At 42.5% G+C, this 12,638-nt stretch overlaps 1 protein-coding gene and 5 non-coding genes across 6 annotated transcripts in view; 1 reads left to right on the top strand and 5 right to left on the bottom strand.

Moving 5' to 3' along the window:
• Positions 1-753: 753 nt before the first annotated feature.
• trnay-gua lies at positions 754-845 on the bottom strand. The gene is given in 2 exon segments: positions 754-789; positions 804-845. It is a non-coding gene; the product is annotated as a tRNA-Tyr (tRNA).
• A 3,041-nt stretch (positions 846-3,886) lies between these two features.
• trnay-gua lies at positions 3,887-3,973 on the bottom strand. Its single transcript is given in 2 exon segments — positions 3,887-3,922; positions 3,937-3,973. It is a non-coding gene; the product is annotated as a tRNA-Tyr (tRNA).
• A 604-nt stretch (positions 3,974-4,577) lies between these two features.
• On the bottom strand, positions 4,578-4,664 carry trnay-gua. Its single transcript is given in 2 exon segments — positions 4,578-4,613; positions 4,628-4,664. It is a non-coding gene; the product is annotated as a tRNA-Tyr (tRNA).
• A 608-nt stretch (positions 4,665-5,272) lies between these two features.
• Positions 5,273-5,359, bottom strand: trnay-gua. The gene is given in 2 exon segments: positions 5,273-5,308; positions 5,323-5,359. It is a non-coding gene; the product is annotated as a tRNA-Tyr (tRNA).
• Positions 5,360-8,321: 2,962 nt separating this feature from the next.
• Positions 8,322-8,394, bottom strand: trnar-acg. The gene has a single exon. It is a non-coding gene; the product is annotated as a tRNA-Arg (tRNA).
• A 64-nt stretch (positions 8,395-8,458) lies between these two features.
• Positions 8,459-12,638, top strand: part of sacm1lb (SAC1 like phosphatidylinositide phosphatase b) — a 38,616-nt gene continuing 34,436 nt past the window's right edge. The window contains exons 1-3 of the mRNA XM_048260798.1: positions 8,459-8,663; positions 9,635-9,732; positions 10,487-10,561. Coding sequence (XP_048116755.1) covers positions 8,635-8,663; positions 9,635-9,732; positions 10,487-10,561 — 202 coding nt within the window. The 5' untranslated portion in view covers positions 8,459-8,634. The remainder of the gene's footprint in view (positions 8,664-9,634; positions 9,733-10,486; positions 10,562-12,638) is intronic.

The raw sequence follows: 12,638 nt of genomic DNA, 5'->3' as shown, positions 1-12,638 counted from the left end.
CTACATGCATTTTGTTTGTTTCTGCCATTTATTAGTAATGATTTACACAGTTTGTTCACTACTTACTATTTACCTGAGCATTCAGTATTGTGCAATATAGCATACAGAAGGTGAGGGACATTTTGGGGGGAAAGAAGTGGTGCATTTTATCATTCAAACATGCGACTTTTCATGAAAATTCTATAATCCAAGATGGCCGACACCATATGACGTCATAATATGCAAATTAGATATAAACATTGAATCTCTACATAAACTTTGGGTCATCCTTAATATTTCTCTAATTTACAGAAAGTCTCTATCTCTTATCACTTTTAAGATATAGCCTTTTGAAATGAAGATGTCAAAATTGATCGTTTCGGAAAAAAACCTCTGGCGCCTAAAGGGTTAATGCGCTGGAGACGTCTTAAATGAAGTCAAATGATTTGATGAGAAAGCACTAGGTAAGTGTCTTTATGCTGAAAACAGTACCAGGTAGATTTTTTTTTTTTTTTTATAAGATTAATGACACTCGGCTAGATTTGATTGGATAAACCGCTTTTGCAGCTGGCCATCTCCCCGCAGTCTGCCCCGCAGAGAGCAAGACGCCACGCCCACTCGCGCCAAAGGCAAACAGCATGTCTCCCTGGTGGTCTAGTGGTTAGGATTCGGGCGCCGCCACGCCAGCGTCCGGTTCGATTCCCGGTCAGGGAATGCGGCTTTTGCCAGGCCTTGGTCTTGTCGCAGACAAAGAGATCACCAAAAAGCATCGCTTCCTTCGAGCCGGAGTCGAACCAGCGACCTAAGGATGGCCGGTTGTTCACCTACAGTCCTCCTCCGCCTTCTACCAACTGAGCTATCGAAGGACCTGGCTCTGTTCTGGGACACGAAACCAGATGGACACCAGAGCCCTATGGAAAAGACCCTAAAAACACTGCAAAAATGAAATCTAACTAAGTGTTATTGATCTTATATGAAGATCAACACATGGATTTGGTAATGCTTTTAAAGAGACTTAACTAGCACTCTCTGAAAAGATCCTTTGACTGAATTTAATAAGAGATTTGCTAAATTTTAAGGAGTCTCATCAAGGCAAATTTGCTTAATGCGCTGGAGACGCCTTTAAATGAAGTCAAATGATATGATGAGAAAGCACTAGGTAAGTGTCTTTATGCTGAAAAACAGTACCAGGTAGATTTTTTTTTTGATATAAGATTAATGACACTCGGCTAGATTTGATTGATAAACCGCTTTTGCAGCTGGCCATCTCCCCGCAGTCTGCCCCGCAGAGAGCAAGACGCCACGCCCCACTGCGCCAAAGGCAAACAGCATGTCTCCCTGGTGGTCTAGTGGTTAGGATTCGGGCGCTCACCGCCGCGGGTCCTGGTTCGATTCCCCGTCAGGGAATGCGGCTTTGCCAGGCCTTGGTCTTGTCGCAGACAAAGAGATCACCAAAAGCATCGCTTCCTTCGAGCCGAGTCGAACCAGCTTACCTAAGGATGGCCGGTTGTTCACCTACAGTCCTCCGCCTACCAACTGAGCTATCGGCGACCTGGCTCTGTTCTGGGACACGAAACCAGATGGACATCAGAGCCCTATGGAAAAGACCCTAAAACACTGCAAAAATGAAATCTAACCAAGTGTTATTGATCTTATATGAAGATCAACACATGGATTTGGTAATGCTTTTAAAGAGACTTAACTAGCACTCTCTGAAAAGATCCTTTTGACTGAATTTAATAAGAGATTTGCTAAATTTTAAGGAGTCTCATCAAGGCAAATTTGCTTAACCCTCTAGGGTTTTACAGTCCACTATAGTCGCATAAGATGCGTACTGAATAAAACGGCCGATTTAGTCAAATAGGGTGTCATATTTCGCTTGACTTCCACTCCACTAGATGGCAGACATGTCATACGCCATCCCCGAAATCGAAAAAGGACACGCTTTAAAACAAAACTTTCTAGCTACAGCGCATTGAATCAGTGCATGAAATACCGGAGCTAGTGTGCGCGGTGAGCCACTTTGTCAGAGCCGATATTGTCAACGCCAGCGTAGCATTTGCATTAGATTATCGCCTAATGGCATCAAAAAGTTTACCTGAAATGAAGTGTTGGGTCTTCTATTCATGGACCCTGATTCTGAAGGGGAATATCTGCCTTCAGAAAATGACGGTGATTCGCTTAGTGAGGTTTCAGATGCGCCCCTGCCTTGCAATGATGCAGCTGGACAAAGTGAGAGTTTACTCCATAGTTTAGCTTACACCAAGCACAAACGCTGAATCGCTGCCCAATGTCACTGGTGGGAATAATGTTTCACGGGTTCGAGTGTTCAAGCTAGCAGTATGTTAGTGGTGTGGCTTAACGAGGCTGGAGGTAGCCTAATATCCATAGCTTAGCTTCTGTCTTCTGAACGCAGCCTCTCCACAATCGCTTTACAGTAACGCAGGTGGAGCTTTTGTCTAATGCCACTGGGTATGTTAGACGAGGTCGGTGCTCATAGGAGAGTTAGGGGGAACGTAGTGGCAGTGTGGGGAGTCGCAATGAGAATGACAGTAGGCCTAGTCCGAAAGGCGCAAATTCTCCCACTGGCGCCACAGGTAGATCTGGCCATGCTGCTCGCATGGTGGAGGTGGTGACACGCCTCTCCCTCTCCCCACACACACACACACACATTAGGTCATGCATAGTCTATCACAAGATGATGGGAATGCCGCCCTGTATGGATAGGGATAGGGAGTCATTATCTCTACAGCAAAAGGCCTGCTACATAAAAAAAAAAAAAATGTCAGCCATTTAGTAATGATTTACACTGTTGATTTGCTATCTACTTCCCTGATCATTTAGGACATACAGTACACTATGTGTTCCTTTTTGTGTGTTCATGTCCTTGTGATGTGTGTGTCTTTGTCAGCTAAGAAAAAAAACAAAAAAACATCAACAAAAACAAAAAAAATACTAACATTGTCTCTTGTCTTGTCTCGTCATCTCACTCCTGATCTGTGCCTTGCCGTGGCAAATGAGCTTTTGAACTAAACAGGTCTTGTCTACTTGTGTTTGTGTGTCATCTGAATAATATATATGTGCCCCATACATGGAATCAGAGTGCCTACTGTATGTAGTAAATGGAAAATCTCTACAGCAAAAGGCCAGTCTACCGCTACATGCATTTTGTTTGTTTCTGCCATTTATTAGTAATGATTTACACAGTTTGTTCACTACTTACTATTTACCTGAGCATTCAGTATTGTGCAATATAGCATACAGAAGGTGAGGGACATTTTGGGGGGAAAGAAGTGGTGCATTTTATCATTCAAACATGCGACTTTTCATGAAAATTCTATAATCCAAGATGGCCGACACCATATGACGTCATAATATGCAAATTAGATATAAACATTGAATCTCTACATAAACTTTGGGTCATCCTTAATATTTCTCTAATTTACAGAAAGTCTCTATCTCTTATCACTTTTAAGATATAGCCTTTTGAAATGAAGATGTCAAAATTGATCGTTTCGGAAAAAAACCTCTGGCGCCTAAAGGGTTAATGCGCTGGAGACGTCTTAAATGAAGTCAAATGATTTGATGAGAAAGCACTAGGTAAGTGTCTTTATGCTGAAAACAGTACCAGGTAGATTTTTTTTTTTTTTTGATATAAGATTAATGACACTCGGCTAGATTTGATTGGATAAACCGCTTTTGCAGCGGCCATCTCCGCAGTCTGCCCCCAAGAGAGCAAGACGCCACGCCCACTGCGCCAAAGGCAAACAGCATGTCTCCCTGGTGGTCTAGTGGTTAGATTCGGCGCTTCACCGCCAAGCGTCCGGTTCGATTCCCGGTCAGGGAATGCGGCTTTTGCCAGGCCTTGGTCTTGTCGCAGACAAAGAGATCACCAAAAAGCATCGCTTCCTTCGAGCCGGAGTCGAACCAGCGACCTAAGGATGGCCGGTTGTTCACCTACAGTCCTCCGCTCTACCAACTGAGCTATCGAAGGACCTGGCTCTGTTCTGGGACACGAAACCAGATGGACACCAGAGCCCTATGGAAAAGACCCTAAAAACACTGCAAAAAAATGAAATCTAACCAAGTGTTATTGATCTTATATGAAGATCAACACATGGATTTGGTAATGCTTTTAAAGAGACTTAACTAGCACTCTCTGAAAAGATCCTTTTGACTGAATTTAATAAGAGATTTGCTAAATTTTAAGGAGTCTCATCAAGGCAAATTTGCTTAATGCGCTGGAGACGTCTTAAATGAAGTCAAATGATTTGATGAGAAAGCACTAGGTAAGTGTCTTTATGCTGAAAACAGTACCAGGTAGATTTTTTTTTTTTTGATATAAGATTAATGACACTCGGCTAGATTTGATTGGATAAACCGCTTTTGCAGCTGGCCATCTCCCCGCAGTCTGCCCCGCAGAGAGCAAGACGCCACGCCCACTGCGTGCCAAAGGCAAACAGCATGTCTCCCTGGTGGTCTAGTGGTTAGATTCGGCGCTCACCGCCAAGCGCCGGGTTCGATTCCCGGTCAGGGAATGCGGCTTTTGCCAGGCCTTGGTCTTGTCGCAGACAAAGAGATCACCAAAAAGCATCGCTTCCTTCGAGCCGGAGTCGAACCAGCGACCTAAGGATGGCCGGTTGTTCACCTACAGTCCTCCGCTCTACCAACTGAGCTATCGAAGGACCTGGCTCTGTTCTGGGACACGAAACCAGATGGACACCAGAGCCCTATGGAAAAGACCCTAAAAACACTGCAAAAAAATGAAATCTAACCAAGTGTTATTGATCTTATATGAAGATCAACACATGGATTTGGTAGTGCTTTTTAAAGAGACTTAACTAGCACTCTCTGAAAAGATCCTTTGACTGAATTTAATAAGAGATTTGCTAAATTTTTGAGGAGTCTCATCAAGGCAAATTTGCTTAATGCGCTGGAGACGCCTTAAAATGAAGTCAAATGATTTGATGAGAAAGCACTAGGTAAGTGTCTTTATGCTGAAAACAGTACCAGGTAGATTTTTTTTTTTTTGATATAAGATTAATGACACTCGGCTAGATTTGATTGATAAACCGCTTTTGCAGCGAAGCCATCTCCGCAGTCTGCCCCCCCGCAGAGAGCAAGACGCCACGCCCACTGCGTGCAAAGGCAAACAGCATGTCTCCCTGGTGGTCTAGTGGTTAGGATTCGGCGCCTCACCGCCAAGGTCCGGGTTCGATTCCCGGTCAGGGAATGCGGCTTTTGCCAGGCCTGGGTCTTGTCGCAGACAAAGAGATCACCAAAAAGCATCGCTTCCTTCGAGCCGGAGTCGAACCAGCGACCTAAGGATGGCCGGTTGTTCACCTACAGTCCTCCGCTCTACCAACTGAGCTATCGAAGGACCTGGCTCTGTTCTGGGACACGAAACCAGATGGACACCAGAGCCCTATGGAAAAGACCCTAAAAACACTGCAAAAAAATGAAATCTAACCAAGTGTTATTGATCTTATATGAAGATCAACACATGGATTTGGTAATGTTTTTTAGTATAAAGAGACTTAACTAGCAAAGGCAGACAGCATGTCTCCCTGGTGGTCTAGTGGTTAGGGTTCGGCGCTGTCACTTCCGCGGCCCGTGTTCAATTTTCGTTCAGGGAATGTGGCCTTTGCCAGGTGTTATCCTTGACACGGACAAACAGACCACCAAAAAGCAGGGCCGTTGGGGGTGCTGTAGTCGGGGGTGGGGGATGTGACGTGTCTGAACCAATCCTCGACAAACTACATAAAACACATAATTAAGTAGTGAATTTTGATATGAAACAATTGAAATAGTAATCATGAAAAACTAGCGATGACATTACTGCTTCCTCAGTGCCCACTAAGATCCACAGGAAGAATCAGGACAACAAGTCATTTAAAATATAAAAAAATAATTAATTTTTTTCTTTTATCGTCATCAATTTTGGTCAGTGATTCCCAGGTTACTGAAACACCAGGGAACATGAAACTTGGTGGCCACTCCTCTAAATAACTAGCCCTACCTGAACCGTTGCACCCAAGATGACAAAATATTTATGGTATGTTAGTCTCAAGAGCCCGCATCAACCTAACCCATACCCACTCATTTGTGATTTGCACACATAAAGTACATGCACGCGCACGTGCACACACCCACACACACACACGCACGCACGCACAGTCGCACACATACAAACAGGCAAGCACACACACACATAAACACACACACACATGCACAAACACCCACCCACATGAATGCAGACACATAAACACACACACAGGCACGCATACGCATGTGCGCATGCAAACACACACACGCACACACACACACACACAAACACAGGCATGCATACGCACATGCACACACACAGACACACACACGCACGCACGCACAGTCGCACACATACAAACAGGGAAGCACACACACACATAAACACACACACACATGCACAAACACCCACCCACATGAATGCAGACACATAAACACACACAGGCACGCATACGCATGTGCGCATGCAAACACACACACGCACACACACACACACACAAACACAGGCACGCATATGCACATGCATACACACAGACACACACACACAGACACACACACACACTCTTATAAACAAAAGCAAACTCACATATGCACACACTCATTTACATGCACGTGAGTTGCAGGAGTAGGAGATGGAGACAAATTGACAAGCGTGATTTATTTTTGCGAAGAGAATATGCAGGACTGAGAGGCGGTCATATTTTGTACCGCTATGCGGTACATCTAGTTTATTGCTGCCGTTACTCATGTTGTATGTCCTTTGTGGGCATTAGCTACAGAGGACCTGACACTTCAAATGCTGGCATATCGCATCACATTTAAAATTAAACTGTGTTAAGCAGACGTGAACGGCAGGCTGAATAGATCTGCAACAGAAGGAGGTTGCTATGTTAACTCCAGCTGCAAAGTCAGCCATCTTCACCAGCTAACACGATAATCCAGTTACTGTACAACAACAGTATGACAGTTACGGGAAGATAATCGCTCAGATTTTCGTTATTAGGCCACTTGAAAATAGGCTATGGCTATTAAAATAATTCAGTGGAAATGCATGGATTCAGTCGCTTCCGTAGCAGCAACTGGAATCCATGCATTTTCACGGAATTATTTTTGGAATCTGATCCCTTATCATACCTGTTCGTTCATACTCGTCGCTCGACTCATCGTGACTAAATTCAAGATGGCGTCGAACGGTAAAATTCCTTAAGGTACTGTCTGTATAAATCGTCTTGTAAATAAACGACCAGTGCTTTTTCAAAGTTCTCTATGTCTCGTTTTAAATGTCAAGGCCCTCGGAAGTCTACCAATGAAGTATGGAGCTACTTTGAGCCTCGTAAATGGTGTAAAACAGTGATTTATTTGCATGGCTAGGCCGATGCCCGAGGCACCACAACGAAACACTGTGTTGGTAGCATTGGCTAACTAGCGCCAGATTTCTAAGTGCAGGGGACAAGCCGAGGTGAGCTATGAGACATACATTCACACTCATTCAAGTGATCAATCATGTTTCAACACACTTTAGGTCAAAATCACACCGGAATTATCCTTTAAAGGCAAGCTGAGCATAGACATTGCTCTACCATTCCCTTGTCAATCTGGAATTTGTCAAATTACACAATTTGTTTGAACCTTGGGTCCATTTATCCACTTTTTAAATATGTATAATATTACCATGTGAAAAATGTTGTTTCTGGTATGGTTGCACACCATATTTATGATGTAAAAAGAGTGTAATTATCCATCAAATTCAATCAGATCAGTTACAAACAATAAAATATAGACCTAAATGAAGATTTTAACAACAGTTCTATTTGCGTATGCACAACTTTTTTTCCCCATGACAAGGATGAATTTTGCATGGAATTGCCCTAAGACAAGCAGGTGCATGTTAATTACACATCCTATTGAAAAAAACACCACTATAATAATTGAGGCTGTTGTTGAAGCGTCATCGAAAGCAGCAGCCCTCGTGTTCAGCCGTCCTTGTATGAAGACGTACACAGGTTAAGATGAGGAAGTTTACCTGTGCAAGTTCACTTACAAAGGTCACCAGTCCAATTGCCTATACCTCCCACACACACTAAAAGAATTGCTGTTGCTCAATACCCGTTACCTTTGGTCCACACTGAAAACATCAGTATGGGGAAAAGCAGACAAATCTGGCTAACATTCAGTTACCAACACAAACTTCACCCACTCAAGCCTCCTTCTCTATTGGCTTATGGAACTTCCAACCCACAGGATTTCACACACCTGTCGTTGTTAGGATGTAGCATGCAGTATCTGTCAAAAAGCAACGAGCCAGCCAGGAGTCGAACCTAGAATCTTCTGATCCGTAGTCAGACGCGTTATCCATTGCGCCACTGGCCCGTGTCGTCATGAAACAATGACAGTCTTTTTTAGCCAATCACTTTTCACTCTATTAATCAGCTGTCCAATCGTTTCAGCGTGCATTTCATGGCGTTTGTCTGAAGTACGTTAATTTACCGTAACACAAGGAATACATGTGACGTTTGGAGAAGTTATGCACGTTTATTACGATACTTCAAAAGTCTCTCTCCCTCTTACATGTGACACGTCACTGGGGGTGCTCTTAGTGCTGATGTAAAGATGGCGACTGCCTACGAGAGCTTCAATTTGTAAGTATTCAGCGGGTTATCGTAATGTTAATTGATTTGTTAGTTATCTGGTCGCACGTGAGAGTTATAGAACTTACGTCTTTTATATAGATTATACTCTTGTAATGTTTTGGATAACAGAATAGTTAGTAGTGAAGGCATGGCACATTAGCATTGTGCTCTTCTAATGCTGTCATTCAGTACTTGCCAGCTTGCTATCATGTTGCGAAGAGCTAATGCTAGCTAGATAGCTAATGTTAGAAGAAACTCGTTGCGAGACCATTTCCAATAGGGAATTCTGCTAAAGGTCATATAAGCCGGCCGATGTGTTTATAGTCAATATACTTAGTAGAGTTGACTGAAATAATCGTTCATGTGTTTGAAGTTCAACATTGTACAGTAGCTAAGTTATGGCTAGTTAGCTCGCCAGTTAGCCAGGTAACTGGTGAGCCAACGTTAAATCTTAACGTTACAGCACATTCACTGCTTCGGGGTAATGACGACTACGTTGTGTTAACGTCCGTTAAATAGCTTTACGTTAATGCCATAGCTCAATTTTTGAAAATCATAATGTTAGATCAGACACCTTTCCATAGAGAGTGGGTTCACCTTAAGTAACGTTAACCTAATGTGTAAATCACGTAGGCGTGTGTGTGTGTGTGAGAGAGGGAGAACATCTGGCAAAAGATTCTATAGTTAGCTTTATCAACCGTCTCTGGTCTGGCTGTAAAGTCCTCCTAAAGTTTAGAAAGGTCTCAAATCTCAGGTCTCCCTTCAGACGATGGAAAATGTAACGAAATTAACAGTTTAACATGCAAATACTACACAATTACATTCACCTGCCAGTATGTCTCATTCATATCTAGAGCAAAATAAAATGTAACGTTATTTAGTTATGAATGTGGCCCATTACATTTTAGTGTAATATTTCCCCATGAATCATATTTTAGAACTGTCCTAACTGTTTACAATTTTATGGTTTGTCTCGTTAGGCATACAACCCCTGAGAGATTCTTTATTGAGGCTTGTGGTGATGGGGCAAATGATGTCCTTGCCATCGACAGGGTGTCAACAGAGATGACACTCACTGGTATGTATCTTGCCAGGTGGATGACATTATTTCAGGAAGATAACTTAAGTAAGAGAGTACTGTGTTGTGATTTAGTCTCTATGTGGGAGTTGACCGCTTGAATTGTTTTTACTCTAAAGGTAACAGGAGATTGTTTTTCTTTTCTTTATGTGATGTGTTAATTACAAATGTGATGTGTTAATTTCTTCCCTAGCAAAAAACAGCTAGTTGTGAAGTAGTAGAAGTGGTTGCGCGGTGTGCATCTGCTTCCTTATTTGGATTTTGGGTTGCCAGGTTTTATGACAAAGGTTTCCATTGAAAGTAAGTGATCTGGCAACCTGGGAAATGTCAGACTAACAGAAAAAATGAATGGATCAGTGATCTTAAAATTAGGTTTGATGGTCATGCAAATTACGGGAGTTTTCTGGGAGAAATAACAAAACGGGAGGGCGCCGGGAGATGACCTTGAAATATGGGAGAAACCAAGGCAAAAGTATTGGCAGTTATGGTTTAAATTAGGCATTTTGTGAACGATCCCACACCTGACATTTGTTTTAGTTGTTGCATACCCAAAAATGCGGTATTGTCGTTACAAAACTAATATGATCCTGTTTAATAGGTTACCTTTCATCCACTTTTTCTGGATGCCTGTTGTTGCTACAGCTTCTTGTCATGCTTTCATCTCTGTGGTGTACCTCAAAGGAACTTTTTCCGGTATTCTTTTCCATTGATGACAGTGACATTTTCTGTTTTTGCTTGGTTTTTCATCTTACAGTGAGGAAGGATATCCCTCCGTCAGCAGTGACACGGCCAGTATGTGGCATCATGGGAACAATCAGATTAGTGGCAGGTATGTCCTCAGTCCTACTATGAATCCTTGAATGCAGTCCAACTGTGGCCAAAGATTGGTGCTAGTTGGAATTGTTTGGTAAATGTACACTGTTTTATGTGTATTTATTAGCAAAAATTGAATATAGTATTCATAAATGTGTTGACTCGATCAAAGTATTTTCATAAACGTTGAATGAGCCTGTTTGGATGGACGGCAGTGGAGGCAGAAAGGATGGTAGCAGACCAGGGGCCTCATTTATAAAGCGTTCTTACGCACAGATGTGATCTTAGACCGTGCATACGCTCAAATTCATGCCAACGCTCAGATTTATAAAAACTGTCTTTGACGTGGAAAAGTGCTTATCTCCAGGTCTAAGTGCGATCAAAATTCCAAGACCAACGATCTCATGTCTTTCTTTGCCATGTGCATGATCAATATCAGAAGATTTTTAAAGACGTTTTTGGACGCAGCTTAATGTTTCATGGTTTAGCATAAAACTGCTAATGAGAACTATAGCCCACTTAAGAAAGTGAAAAAACGTATAGCTTACTTATTTCATAATATCTAAAAAAAACACCAAGACCTACGATAGAATGATTGAAACATTACAGGTGATCTAGTATATCTAATATTGACCACAACATGTCCAATTGCCCTCGTTTAGGAGAGGAAAAGTACATTTGTGCCAGGGATGTAGTGGTAAAATAAGAGGTCGGTGAACTATGAATTCTGCAATCTCGGTGAGGTGGACGGCGCCATGCGGTATCGGATTTTTTAAAAAGGCATTCAGAACATGTTTGATAATGGTGGAGGTTATTGTACAGTATTGGGAATATAGGATAGTATTGTAGGCATGTCCCGATCCGATATTTGGATCGGATCGGCCGCCGATATTAGCAAAAAATGTGGGATCAGCCTGCACGGGAAAATCCCGATCCGGACTCCCGATCCAGTTTGTTTTCAAAACTCCGGTCCGTGTTTTCCAGTGCACCGATGTAGGTAATCCATTCCAGTTTTTTTCAGCTATTCCCCCCAAATCCGGTCCGCGTTTTTCAGCACACCTAGCGACCTGTCCAGCATCCCACTTGTCTGTGCATGTCCCACTAAGAATTTAAAGTTATTGAGCAAACATTTCATGTCACAGTTGAATTAATATAGCCTAATGTTAACCGCAACCGCGAGTGTCCGCGAGACCCTCTTACTATTAACGCTCTTTTGCATGTTGCTGCTGACAGCTTTGCCTGTCTAACGAATGTTATCTCCGCGATTTAAGATTGTTTGTGTAATGTATAGGCACAGCACGCACTTTAATTTCCCTATTTTTACAATCGGCTAGCCTAACGAACGCATTTCATTTCAAAAAGCAACCTGGTCAATCGCTAACAACTAAGTGCACCTAGGCCTACAACTCTACACATCCAAAAGGGTAGAAGCTTCCAGTAGGCTATCATAACTTTGTAGCGTTTAGTCTGTGCATCGGCGCAACCTACGACGCTGTGAATTAGTGACAGCTGTTGTCGCGGTAAACTTAAGCTCCTGTCTCTAAATAGTGTAGATAGGCCTACGTGCTATGTTGCTTGATTTTCTGTAATAAATGCAGCCTGTAGCCTAGATTACTTCAGCAAACCCAGACCAGTTGTGGCTGGCATCAGTTTCGCTTTTAAAATGCAACAGTGAGAGGCTTTTTAGTGCAGTCTCACTTATCATTGATGAGCACAGGAGCAGGCTGACACCTGAGCATGTTGAAATGATCACCTTTGTGAATAGAAGAATAATCTCCCCATCATGCTCAGACTGCAGCCAGGGCAAACAGTAGAAATTGAAGGAAGTATGGAGATGGAGCAGTAAAGTGTGGCGGAGATAGCAATACTGTAGAAGGCGTGACAGTTATTTGGGTTGTTATAGCCAATTCAGTGTGTGTGTGGTAATTTGACTATTTTCTACTCAGGTTTTGTGTGTGTTGCTTTTATATATAATTTTATATTGTTTACAATATTGTTTACACTGACTTTTTTTAAGCCTTGGTTTACACTCTTGAGCAGAGCACTGATGACAATTCAGTTTGTGTGGTTAATTGACTATTTATTTTCTACTC

This window comes from Alosa alosa, chromosome 13, assembly GCF_017589495.1.
Source record: "Alosa alosa isolate M-15738 ecotype Scorff River chromosome 13, AALO_Geno_1.1, whole genome shotgun sequence".
NCBI classification, from domain to species: domain Eukaryota; kingdom Metazoa; phylum Chordata; class Actinopteri; order Clupeiformes; family Clupeidae; genus Alosa; species Alosa alosa.
This window is presented reverse-complemented; position numbering and strand designations above follow the sequence as displayed.